Genomic DNA, 12,448 nt, shown 5'->3' with positions numbered 1-12,448 from the left:
CAAAGAAAAGCTAGATATGTGCCACAGTTCAAGCTTGCTGTGTAGCTTTTAGTAATAGACTTGATAAATGCAGGTTTTCATTGCACAGTGAACCCTAACCACAAAAAAAAACCACAAAAAAACCCCACCTCATCACATATTTCCAGCAAATGAGTCTATGATTACTACCTTACTCATTAAATATTTCAAAGAAAATCTCTTCTTTCTCTGATGTTGTTCTGGTACCTAATTGCCAGAAATAATGACCTGGTAATCAGGTTTTCTAACTCAAGGCTGAGAGCAAGTTCATTTACAGCAGCCTGTCTTCTTGGTGGATGGAGCTAGAAGCATTTATTCCAGTTAATTTTGCTGCCAGAACAAATTTATTTATTCACCATACAGCTTGCAAAACAAGAACATTATAATCCAATTCCCCATTGCCTTTTACAGTCCGTTAATAATGCTCACTGTTAAAAGCATATTGCGTTACCTCAGCCCAAGAAATGTACATGCTAATTATAGCGTTGATTTGCAATTAAAATATACATAAACTAAAAATTTATTGCACAACAGACTCAACTACTTTATAGTAGTTTACTCCTTGATATTCCAATTCAGAAACTTGGGGTTTGAGACATGCATGGGGTTTTTGGGAATGTTTGCCCATTTTTGGTCCACCTCATCATGTTACATATAGTGTTGGGCCATATATGTGTCAGTTTAGGGTAAAACCAGCCAGAAAACCTAGACATATTTGATGCTATCTAAAGGGTATTGTGTTGTTAAAAGGCTTGTATGTCTGCAAACGAAACTTCTTTCGGAACAGATGGGCTATTGGGGGCCCTTTGGAAGAGGAGGAGGTTAGGCAGCAGTTGGGGGCTGGCTGGCTGTTTGTACTGCAGGGAAATGCACAAACCTGGAGTCCACGAGTCAGACTAAAGAAACAGATGGGGAGGAACGCAGCAGGGTTTTGAGGTTCTCTTCTTAGGGTTTCTTTGCATAGGAAAGTTTCTGAAGAGTAAGCAAAAGGAATGAATGCATAGCGACTGTTCAGCACTATCTCCTAATGTCTGCCTGGGCTTTATTTTGCCTTTAAGCCATTCAGCTGAGCTCTCTTCCCAAGTGTGGGGCAATAGCATCCGTGTAGGGAGCTAGTTCCCAAGCTGATCTTCTACACCAGCTGCTCCAGGCTATAGCCCCAGAGAGAAAAGTGTTGCAGGGGCTCTCACGGCAGATGCACGCAGTCCAGCACTGCAATTAAATCAGCAGGTATCAAAGGAAAAAAATCAGCTTTTTCTGCTTTGAACAGTTTAAATAGACCCAGAAGAAAGAGGTGGCTGCAGGTGGGGTCTGAGTCCTGATGGACATCTCAAGTGCCCCTCAGGACGTCTCAAGTGCTCCTTGCAGGGCTCGTAGCCCCATCCCTCATGCTCCCAGGCATGCAGGGATGCAGGGCACAGCCTCCTCGGTGCTTCAGCTTGACATCTGTGGAGCGAGATAACGCTGTCCTCAAAGGCAATGGGAGAATAAATACATTTAAGGTGCTCAGATTCTACCTTAGCAGGCCAGCAAAATACTTAATATCCTACTCCCACGCTTGTTTTCTGTGCTCCCTGCTGATTCCAGCATGTGTTTCCCACCGTGGCGAGATGCAGTCAGCTGGATTAATGCAAGTATTGTGCTGAGTAACTAACAATATTATGAATTAACCCAAAGTTTGCATTAACCTCTTAAGCCACTTGCCTGGCTCTTTGAACATGCACAGTACTATAAAAATGCTAATGGAGAATGAATCAGAATTTCCTCCCAAACAAAGGACCGCTGTGTCTGAAGTGGGCAGCCCAGGGTGAGGTCGAGGAGTTGTAAAATACAGAGCTACCTGTGCTTATTAATATGTTCGTTGCATTACTGTGGTGAATATTAAGGAACTGTTACTGAGTCAGACAAAACTGATCCTGCTGTGACTGCAAGGAGAAGCATGGCAGCTGGTGTTTCCCAGGGGGAATAGGCAGATTTTGGGGAAGTGGGAGAATTTGCCTTCCATAAGGGGAAATAGATTATATATATAAAAATATAAGGTTTTTTAATATATATAGATATTTTATATAGATATGTGGAGAGATCTCATGAGCCAGCTGAGGAGGGTGGGTGCTGTCGGAGACCAGGAGTTTGAGACAATGTGGGGGGAGAGGGAACCACCACAGAAAGCAGGACCATCCACAGGGCAGGGAGGAGCAAGGCTCCAGTTTTCCCACTCCTGATGAGTGATGCAAAAAATCTTTTTCTTTCTAAAGTACAAACTGATTAAGAACTGCAGAATCAGAAATGTGGGGACATCCAAACCAGGCCCGGGCTTCAGTCCACCTCCGACAGGACCCAGACCCAGGTCGATCCCCAGTGACCCAGAAAACACCTGTCCCAGGTCCCCTGCGGAGGAGCTGCCCACCTCCTCACTCCCCCTTCCTGCATACGTTGGGCACACGGCTTGGCAGCATGCTTTTCTAGTGATATTTTCCTTCTATTATGAAAGCTGTCGCTTTGGGCACCTTGCCCACACTCCAGGCTTCCCAAAATGTCAGCACCAGCCACAGGAGGGAAGGTATCAAGAGGCAGGCAGAAGAAGCAGTGCTGGAGTGCCTGCAAGCATCCCAGGGGATGTGCCGTGCTTCCCCCAAGGACCAAGGTACGTCTCCTTGCCAGCATCCCAATTTTCCTACTCTTCACCTAAAACCAAACCTGCTTCTGCCCTCTCACTGTGCCTGTGGGGTGTAAAGGTGGTGGGTCCCACCCACAAGGGAAAAAGTGCTTCTTGCTCCTGGGAGAAGGTCCTTGAGCTCTCCTGCTGCTGAGGAAGAGAGGACAAGTGGCCTTAAGTGCGTGAACAACACTGGACCTGTTCTCTCTCACTCAGCAGAAAGCAGATGAGGAGAGTTTTCAGGAGATTAAAGACACGTTCCTGCTTATTTGAGGCTTGCCAGAAAACCAACACACCTTCAAGTTCTACCTCCCATTAGCAATCATCAGTAATATAAACAGAGAGACCAAATGAGTGTCTGGTGAATAAATTAGCTTCCCCTACCGCAAGTCATTCCCGTCACCTTACAAGAAACTCTTTTTTGCACCAGTCAAGCCAAGCCAGCCTGGCAGCAGCAAGCCCTGCTCCCGTTAGTGTTGCGTAATTAACCTTGAGCAAAAAGTGCCCAGGAAAGCCAAATGGCAATTACGCATCTCATTGGAGTTTGGATCCTTCCTAAAGGGCTCACACTAATCCCCACCAGTTGGTCTGGGCTCCTGCAGCTCTAATTGATTTTTTTTCTCCTTGAGCAGCATGTTTAGCATAAATGATAGTTAGCATGGGGAAAGGCAAGCGTTCAACACCTGTGTACAGCTCAGCATCACCCTGAGCACCATGGCTTCCCGTATCCTCATCGCCCAGACTCAGCCAACCTGCAAAGACTACTTACCACCCCCCTGAGTTTTAATAATTTGTTAGTTGGGTCAATGGGAAACCAGTGCAGATCCTTTCCACCGATGGGGATCCATCCCCTCTTGGAGACAGGGGCAAGAAAGCCCCCTTGGTGCCCAAAGGGGATTTGCTTTCTTGGAGGGAGACATCTCCCAGCTTCCCTACACATGCAACCACAGCAAGTCAAGACCTGTTTTTAAAACAAAGCTCTTTCATCTTGATAAAGTCCAGATGCTCATTCAAAGTTACAGTGGCCACAAAAATGCTCAGGGAACTCCCTCCTGCCAAGTCCAGAGCTCCTAATCTGGCCAAAGATTTCACAAAAGCAAAAAAACCAAACCCCAACAACCTCACCTGGCTCAAAACTAAATTTCTCTTCAAAAGCTAAAAATGCGTTTAATAACAATCAGTAGAGAACAAACAAAGAAATAATCCACAATTTCTAATTAAACAGAAAGGAACAACACAGTTGAATAAACCCATCTCTTCAACCCACACCCAGAGAAGAGGCCTCCACCCTTCACAAGCAACTTCTGGCACCTTGGTGAAAAGCAAAAAGTCCATTTTACTCACCATGGCTCAGCTGATCCCTCCAAAAGCCTCCCTTGCTCATGCAGTGCAGCCAAAGACCATCACCACCTACCTGGCATCCATAGGTGCTGATGGGCCCCTCCACCCACAGGTGCTTCCCATCACCTTCCTCATTGGGACATCCCAGGCATCACCTGCAGGGTGGATGCACCCACTCTGCTCAGGGCAGAGACGGGGTGCTGGCATTGGGTCAAGCACTTAGGGCGAAGCAAATATGGGGACAGCTCAGCGCGTGGTCTGTGACCTGCCAGCTCGTGCCCTGGGATATGGGGACAGAGACGGTCAAGAGGGGCTGGGCAGCGTTGGGTCTGGTTCTCACTCTCTGGTTACCCCAAATACTGTCTCTCCTGGTCAGCCCTGTGTTCCAGAGAGGTGCTGTGTAAGGATGTGTCTGTACCACCCCCTGCATGCCAGAGCAAGGCAGTAGGGACTGTTTTCCTTTCTGGCTGTCTCAAAAGAGAGAAGGAATCCCATCCCATCTCACTGTGGTTCTTCACACACCTCTTGCCTGAGCCCCTCTATCCCCGCAGCACCTCCTCGCTCCCCACCATGCCCAGGGGGACTAGTGCCCCTGCATTAGTCACTCCCCAAAGATTTGTATCCTTCCCAGGCCTTGACACACAGCTGTGGGAGAATCAGACAGGCTCTGAGCCAGGAGATCCGAAATTTTCAGAGAGCTTTTCCTACGATGGGTGGAGAAAATGGGAGTAAAAGTCTTTGATAGCACCTTTGCAGCCTCTCAGGGTGACACCACTTAGCGCTGTGCATCCATGCAGCCCCGCACCTGGGTGTAGGTGCAAAGGGCACTTGAAGACTGGCCATCCCACTGGACATGGCCCTGGACCACAGAGGAGATGGCATGTCTCCTCCCGGGGGTTGATGCTGGAAGGGTGGCAGATGCTTGATCCCAGAATCAGGGCTAGAGCATGCATAGAGTACAAAAAGGATGGTTTTCTAGTTATTATGGGGCTGCCAAAATATGGAGGAATGACCATAAATACTCCTAAATGTTTTTCACCCTGAGTACAGGCAGGAGATGCTTTCCCGGTTTGTGGCCAGAGAGCCTCACCCAATAAAGCTGGTAGCAAACCTCCTTACAACGGTCTCCAGAATGATCCTATGGGACAAAGCAGCCCCCAAAGCTGTGCCTCCCATCTCCTTTTGGGTACATCTCTTCAGCAGACCGTGTTGACAGTTGTCCCATTGGAGCCCCCTGATACCACCCCACCATTTACAGCACCATCCTTGATGTTCTTCTCTGAGACTGAGACAGGTTGGTGTTTCTCGTGCCTGGTAATGGCTGTTTCAATGCCCCTGAGACACAACTGCACGTCCTCCCGAAAAGAGGGGGTGTACAGTCCATAAATGACAGGGTCGGTGCATGTGTGCAGCAAGCCAAAGAGAAAGAAGCTGTGGTTGACATACTCTGGCATCTTCTGGATCATGGCTGGCTGGAACCAGTACCACAAGCCCAGGAGGTAGTATGGGGTCCAACAGATGATGAAGGTGGCAACAATCACTATGGTCATCTTGAGAGTCTTCATACGCGCCTTGGAGACGTGGTCGTTTTGATTTCTTATCAAACCTGCCAGGGAGAGTCAAAAGGGTAGCTGGAGATGGCAGAAAACCAGAACATAATCATCCATAACTGTGCTTCTGCCAGAGAGGGGAGACCATCTCATGGTCTGGCCCGTGGTCCACAGGAAGCAGAAGACAGCAAAGAGGGGGGTCAAGAAGACTGTGTCAAGCACCTCAGTTGAATTACCCTTCAAAGGGCAGATATCCAAAAACGCTCCAGGCTGGAGCAGGGGCAGTCATAAAGTCATGGTGAACACTAAAGGTCTGGGACCTGCTTACCTTTGTTGATCTTTAGCTGCTTACTGATCTCCCAAATGATCCGGATGTAGCAAACAATCATGACGCTCAGGGGGGTGATGTAGAGGGTGGTGAAAGTGAACATGTTGTAGACAATTTCCTCCCAGTGTGCTCGGAAGCTCCCGTGAGTAACACACTGGGTGAAGTTCCCTCCCGGGACCGTGTGCAGGTGAAAGAGGAAAAGCTGAAATGGAGAACGCAATAATAACTTAAAAAGGCTTTGGAACAGGGCACCACATCCTACAGATGCTCCTGGCTGTGCATGGAGAGCACCTCCTTGCTGCTGTTGTACTGGGAGAGGTGCTCTAGGCACCTAACTCATGGGTATGGCCAGGATGGATGGGATCTACCATCCATGAAATCCCATTTTTTGGCCATACCTCATGTTATTCTGGTCAGGAAAGGCTTGGGTTTGTCTTAGTCCACTCCAATGTGTTTTGCAGTGGTCCAGTGATGCATTTTTAGGAGAGGATAGCCATGTGCGTGCAAATTATAGTGGACACAATTTTTTCCAGCCCGTAACGTAACACGCTGATGGCATTGCAATGAATGGGTGCTATGAGGAAGGTGCAAAGCAGCACTGAGCACCCAACACAGCGAAAGCACTGCTTCGCTCAGCAAAACCAAGCTGGGGGTGGTGGACCCCATGGATTGGGATGGACTTGTGGGGGCTGCCAGCATGGAGAAACCCTGCTGCAAAACCACCCCAGCCTGGGCAAACCATGTGAGGAAGGCACCGAGCCCTACCTGGGGCGAAGCCAGGAGCACGCTGCTGGCCCAGGCGGCGCGGAGCAGGAGCCCATTGCGGCGGCGAGCACGGGAGAAGGGGTGGAGGACGGCCGCATGCCGGTCCAGGCTGATGACCACCAGCACCAGGGCGGCCGCGTACATGGCAAAGAGCTTGAGGAAGTTGAAGAACTTGCAGGAGAGGTCCCCGCCATACCACTGCACTGTCACATTCCATGCAGCATCCAAGGGCATCACTGCCACCGTCACTAGCAGGTCAGCCAGTGCCAGGCTGAGGATCAGTGGCCGCACGTGGGACTTCCTCCTCTTCCTCAGCAGGCTGCCGAGCACCGCCACATTGCTACCCACCGCCAGCAAGAAGAAGATGGCTGTGACGATCACGCGGACCCTCGCTGCCTGCGTGAACTGGGGCTCGACCCAGTGCTCGGGGCAGCCAGAGGCTGAGACATTGGCATCCCCCTCCGTGGCAGGGTGGTGGGGAGATGCAGGGAGCTGCTCGTCACTCATTCCCTGCTGAAACGCAAGCGGCAAAGTGAACATCCTCTTAGCCACTGTGTCGTGTGCTGCAGCTTCAATATAAGGAGAAATGGGGAGATGGTGGGATCTGCACCAGAGGCACCAGCAGCAACGTGCCTGTCCCTGCCTGTCCCCTCCACGTTGCTCATTTTGCCAAGCCACCGTGCCTCCTGGTTGCGGTGACACTGCCCGGCTGCCCTCTTTGGCTAACCCCTGCCGTAGCTATAGCGATTGCTCACACAGACATATATTTTTAGCTCTTCGCGAGTCAGTTGAGCAGCTGGGAAGCGGGACCAGTGGCCAGGACCACAGGACAAGCCGCTGCCTGCCAGTGCCTGGCTGGGAATGGGTTGCACAGGAGCTGGCTGAGCCTGTGCTGGGGCAGCCATGCTCAGTCCAAGGACTCATCCCTTCCAAAGGGGCTTTGCAAGCAGGGCTCAGATTTTTAGAAACCTTACGGCACTTTCCATTAGTGTGTTAAACCCTAATGATCCACCTCCATCTCCAGCACCAGATCCGGGGCTGTGGGTGGGAGAACCTGGGGGTGGCCAGGAGGCTGTCAGCCCCACGCTGTCCGGGGGCTGACAGCAGCTCTTGCGAGAGGATCACCATGGCATTTAGGAGCCTGGACCTTCCCAGGACCCAGGCAGCACCAGCTCAACACCTCTGTCCCTTTGCCTTCGGGAGGCAAAGCAGGAGGAGGAGGTGAAGGTAGAAACACACCCATGTAGGAGATGGCTAGGGGTGATGAGCAGCGTGGTGGTCCCCCATGGCTTGATTTAATTGCCCTTTTTGCCTGAGCACAACCAGCCTGGGGACAACTCATATTTCAAGGGCAAATACTTCCAACTCTTGGGGACACGAGCTGTTAATAGTCCCAGCCATAGGTAGGGTATGTCACTTACCATTTCAAGCACCTTCTGGTTTGCTGATACCAAAATAAAGCATTCCCCACCTTTGCACAAATAACACAAGCAGCAGAGATCCAGTCTGTCTCCCTAGCTCTGCAGGATGGAGATGCCGACACCTTGCAGCAAGCCGCCCTCCTCCAGCCCCACCACCTGCACCCCAAGCCCCTGAGAGCGAGCCCCGTTACTGCCTTCACCCTCCTCCCTCCCCAAAGACAAACCCAACAAGCAAGCAGCAAAGAGAAAAAGCAATTTAAAAGTACTCAGCTGCTTGCTGGCTGTCTGGGAGAAACAAGGGAAAACCCATGTCGAGGTCTGGATTTGTCCAGCTGATGGGAACGTACCTGACATACGCATGCCCGGACACCGACTAAAGATGCTCCTTGTCTTTCCCCACAGGTCTCCCACCGCCGCGGTGCCAAGTCAGGATGCTCCAGTGCGTCTTTGCATCACATTCCTGCAACAAACCCCTTGAAGCAGCAAAATTTCCCCTTGCTGGCAGCTAAGCCAGGAGCTACGCTGTTTTTAGCCCAAGCGTATGCAGGCATCTGGACATGGCAACGCTGATGCAAACATCCCCTGCACCGGCAAACCAGAAGCGGGACACGCGGAGGTGGACAGCCACAGGCAGCCCGGCTCAGGCAGTTGCGGGTGTTTCACCCCTGGGCGGGGGCCGGTACCTCTGCACTTGTGGGCTTAATGAGCTGCCCGATTTCAGGCTTAATGAGCAAGCAGCAGGGATGATGACAAAGCCACCGTATTGCAAGAAATGGCCAAAATTCAAGATGTTGTGGCCAAATGTGGCCCCATCAAGGATAAGTGCCAACACTCCCTGCATTGGATTTCTATAAATACAGGAAAATGAGTTAATTATCCCTGGAGTTAGTGATGAACGTCCCGTTGCTCAGACAACCAGGAGACTCGCAGCATGCACAGACACACACACACACGCCCCAGCAATACTCCTGGACCACACATGTCTGTGAGAGCATCATGGATGAACACAGGTACGTGCCTGGACTGGAAATGCGGTAAGGAGGGAATTAATAAGGAGAAACTTAGGTCATTTTGCCATTTTAATGAATACACAGTTTCTTCTGCACTCTATCAGGTCCCACCTTGTTCTTTTTGTATTTCTTTCAGCATAACGCAGTGAGAGCTCAACGTGCGGTGCGAAACCCTGGGATGGACAGAGAGCCCACAAGGGCTTAAAAAATACGATGTTCAATGCAAGGGCAGGGAGGGAAACCAAGGACACCCTGCTCCTCTGACCAGTGAAAGTAAAAGAGCTGTGGGGATGACAGAGGGCCAGCCCCAAGCCCTGCTGGGGCCAGCGCCGGCACGCACGCTCCCAGGGGCATCGCAGGGATTTTAATTACATGCAAGCAAACCTTCACATCCCCCAGTCTATTAAATTAAGAAGTACAGGGCTTACAGCAGGACTGCAGCTGAGCTGGTGCCAGGCTGGCAGTGGTGGCTCCGCATTGCTCCCCAAGAGGATGAGGTTCACTTTCTGGGACAGGAGGGTTTCCATCCTAAAACATATTCCCACTTATTTTTGGGAGGAAATGCCTGAGCTCCAAGGCAGGGGTTGCACTGTCTGTGAGGCTGCTCTCCTTGCAGGAGTCCTGGGCACAGCAAAAAAGGAAGATTTTTTTCCCCTTTGTGGGCTTAAGAGTCAAATTGTGTGGCAGAGAGACCAGCTCCTGAGACCCAAGAGATGCTGCAGCTGCTGGACCATGTCAGCCCTTGAGGCATCACAGTCCATCAGTCCCCTAAACCCTCCGTTGCACTTATTTAACCGCTGAAGGAGACCAGGCTGGAAACTCTGCTCAGAGCCACAGAGGGCAATTTATGAATTCAAAGTGCTTTACATCCGAAGGAAAAGAGAAAAGCAGACCCACCCCTGGCACTGCCAGCCCTCCACCCAAAATGAGGTCTCACAAGCTGAGAGTGAAGGGACATTGTCCTGCCAAGACCCAGTTTCAAAGCTGTTTAACAACTGGCATCAACGACATCCCTCCGGAGGGGAATAGCAGCCACCCCAGTCCTGCCAGAGCCTGGCTGAAACCCCAAAGCCACTGTGGGCAGAGCGGGAGGGCAGGAGCTCAGCAAGCACGAGCCACCCCTGCCACGCAGAAGGGGACGTCCCCATCACCTCCTTACCTGGTGAGTGCATTGCCTGCCGGTGCCGCAGGAATGAGCCTGGTCCCTGGGGGAAAAAAAAGCACAGAAACCACAAAGAAGTTGGGTGGAAGCCCATTTATTATAGCAGCTGCCTCATTCTTGCATTAGCCTCCTGGTTAAAGCTGAGATTAATTTGGCCCCACATGCTCATCCTTATTTTTCCTTTCATTTAGATCTTTGCACCTGCACTAAAGCAATTAAACAGCAAGTCAGGAATGTATTCCCTGTTTGTCCTCCTTCCCGGCTGGCTGCCTTTTTGTCTAGAAATGTCCTTTCCGTCCCCGACTGTATGATGCAAGAGAGGGACAGGATTTTTCTTGAGAACTGTAAGCCTCACTCATGCCACAACAAAGCCTTTGGTCCTTGCTCAGAGAGGATTTTTTTAGCATGCCATCATGCAGAAATGTCCTGGGCATGCATTAGCAATAAGTCTTCTTTTAAGGGTGGGGTCCCTTACTAAAATGACTATTTTCCTCCAGCATTTGCACAGTAACCCCCTTGTGTTTTCTTTTTTTTTTTTTTTGCTTGTCTCCTCAAAGGTCAGCTTGGATGTTGTCTGCTCAGCAGCCTTCAGCTGAATCTCTGAACACTGGTTTAACAATCAGAGGGTTTTGGTCCCCAGGATTAGGAAACAGTGCTGGCAGGCAGGGCTTGTTTCCATACAACCCGACTCGGCTCTTTCCGAAATCCCCTCCTTTTGGGATGTTGCCCCAGTACATCCCTGGAGCTGCAGCCCAGCGCTGGGTCACAGGGAGTCAGACCATCTCCAGGCATCCCCAAACAGGACTTTTCTCTTTGAATCCATACAGATCATCCAGGGATGCCCGAGAAACCAGAGACCAGAAAGCCACACCAGGTAGTACAGCCCCAGTGGCAATTTTTGCACGAGCGGACCTTTAACAAAAATGCAAGTGCTGTATTTTTCCTTCGGACTTCCTGTATAAATTGGGATCTCATGCAGGGAAAGCAGCACAGGATATAATTTCTATTAACTTAGTGCAAACGCGGGGCAGGGAACCTGCTGCTGTTTATCCTAATAAATCACCGCTGGGGTCTTGGCTTCACAAAAAAGAGAAAAACTTGTCTTTCACCTCTGAGAGAAACTCCTGCTGCTGGGCTTTATGGGGAGGTAATGATTGCTCTTCTTTGAGTAGAGCCATCTACAGCAGCACTCATCACCTGCTCCCTCACCCCCAGCACCCTCACCCCAAGCAGGTGCTTCTGCTGTGCTGGCTGTCAAAAATTCCCCTTTTCACAGAAAGCACTCGTGATTTCAGAGTTTTTAGTGCTGATTTTTTTTTCCTCCAATTCTTCTTCTCCTCCTCCAAACCTTGAATTGTCTCAGGAGCAGCTCATCCAAGGAAATTTTTGTCTCATACTGGACTCGAAACAGAAAGTCTAGTCAGGGACATCTGACATGCAGTGTTTTTGTGAGTAAATACCAGCGTCCATGAAGTCATTTCCCGGGGTTAGAAATGAGCTCACCTCTGGAACAGCTTCTCTTCTTACCCAAAGTTCACAAGTCAAGTGGTTGTGAAGCTCCCAGTTTTCAACCTTCTCATTAAAAAAACAGCACTGGGGCTGCATGCAGTGCGGTGCTGCCTCTGACTGTATGCCACGGATCTGTCCGTAGTGGGGCATCACCCTAAATTCGCTGAAACCTCTGCAGCAACAGGCAGAGGACCAAAGCGCAGCAGTCACTGGGGATAAACCAACATCTCATTCCGCTTGCTCACCCGGCCCTGGCTGCTCTGCCAAGCCTGCCAAGAGGGACGATAATTGCTGTCCCTTGTGGGGATAATCTGGGTCATCCCGTCCCCCTCCTAAAAGTCCTTGTTTAAAGCAGAGGGAAGGATCTCTCCTGCCCGCTGGGCTCGATATCTTGGTACATTGTGTCTTTGGACTGTTTCTTGGTGAAATAACACACTGTTTCTGATTTGGCTTCATATATTGAAGCCTCACTGGAGACCTCACTGATAAAAGCCCTTCTCCAGGTGGTACCATGCCATTGGACTGCAGTGCTGAGAAAAACATGCACTCGATGCTCAAACCCGCTGCAATTCCCATCTTTTAATACCCTGGCTGGTGCTCCTGGTGTTGCTGAGCCCAGCACATCATGCTGGACGTCCAAGTCACGGACCCAGCCAGGATGGTGTAAAGGACAAGGACCCCACGGGCA

The 12,448-nt window shown here is 50.5% G+C and overlaps 1 protein-coding gene across 3 annotated transcripts; it reads right to left on the bottom strand.

The window, feature by feature from the left end:
* Window positions 1-416: 416 nt before the first annotated feature.
* Window positions 417-8,709, bottom strand: LOC126043349 (gonadotropin-releasing hormone II receptor-like). Of its 3 annotated transcripts, none has more exons than XM_049811578.1 (4): window positions 8,427-8,709; window positions 6,659-7,171; window positions 5,894-6,095; window positions 417-5,621 (listed from the first exon to the last, which is right to left on the bottom strand). In XM_049811578.1, the coding sequence occupies exons 2-4, from the start codon at window positions 7,163-7,165 to the stop codon at window positions 5,212-5,214; spliced, it is 1,119 nt and encodes a 372-aa protein (XP_049667535.1). In that variant the 5' UTR covers window positions 7,166-7,171; window positions 8,427-8,709; the 3' UTR covers window positions 417-5,211. The 3 variants fall into 3 exon arrangements, with proteins under 3 accessions (XP_049667535.1, XP_049667536.1, XP_049667534.1); XM_049811579.1 differs by having other exon boundaries at window positions 6,659-7,168; XM_049811577.1 differs by lacking the exon at window positions 8,427-8,709 and having other exon boundaries at window positions 6,659-7,262.
* Between the last annotated feature and the right edge of the window lie 3,739 nt (window positions 8,710-12,448).

The sequence above is a fragment of the Accipiter gentilis genome, chromosome 10 (assembly GCF_929443795.1).
Source record: "Accipiter gentilis chromosome 10, bAccGen1.1, whole genome shotgun sequence".
Taxonomy (NCBI): domain Eukaryota; kingdom Metazoa; phylum Chordata; class Aves; order Accipitriformes; family Accipitridae; genus Astur; species Astur gentilis.
This window is presented reverse-complemented; position numbering and strand designations above follow the sequence as displayed.

Excerpts from the sequence above, each read along its gene's own strand:
- LOC126043349 (XM_049811577.1), bottom strand. The coding sequence starts at position 7,198 with ATGTTCACTTTGCCGCTTGCGTTTCAGCAGGGAATGAGTGACGAGCAG. Across the intron at positions 6,096-6,658 it reads TGCTCCTGGCTTCGCCCCAG|CTTTTCCTCTTTCACCTGCA; the intron begins GTAGGGCTCGGT and ends TCTCCATTTCAG. Across the intron at positions 5,622-5,893 it reads GCAGCTAAAGATCAACAAAG|GTTTGATAAGAAATCAAAAC; the intron begins GTAAGCAGGTCC and ends TCTCCCTGGCAG.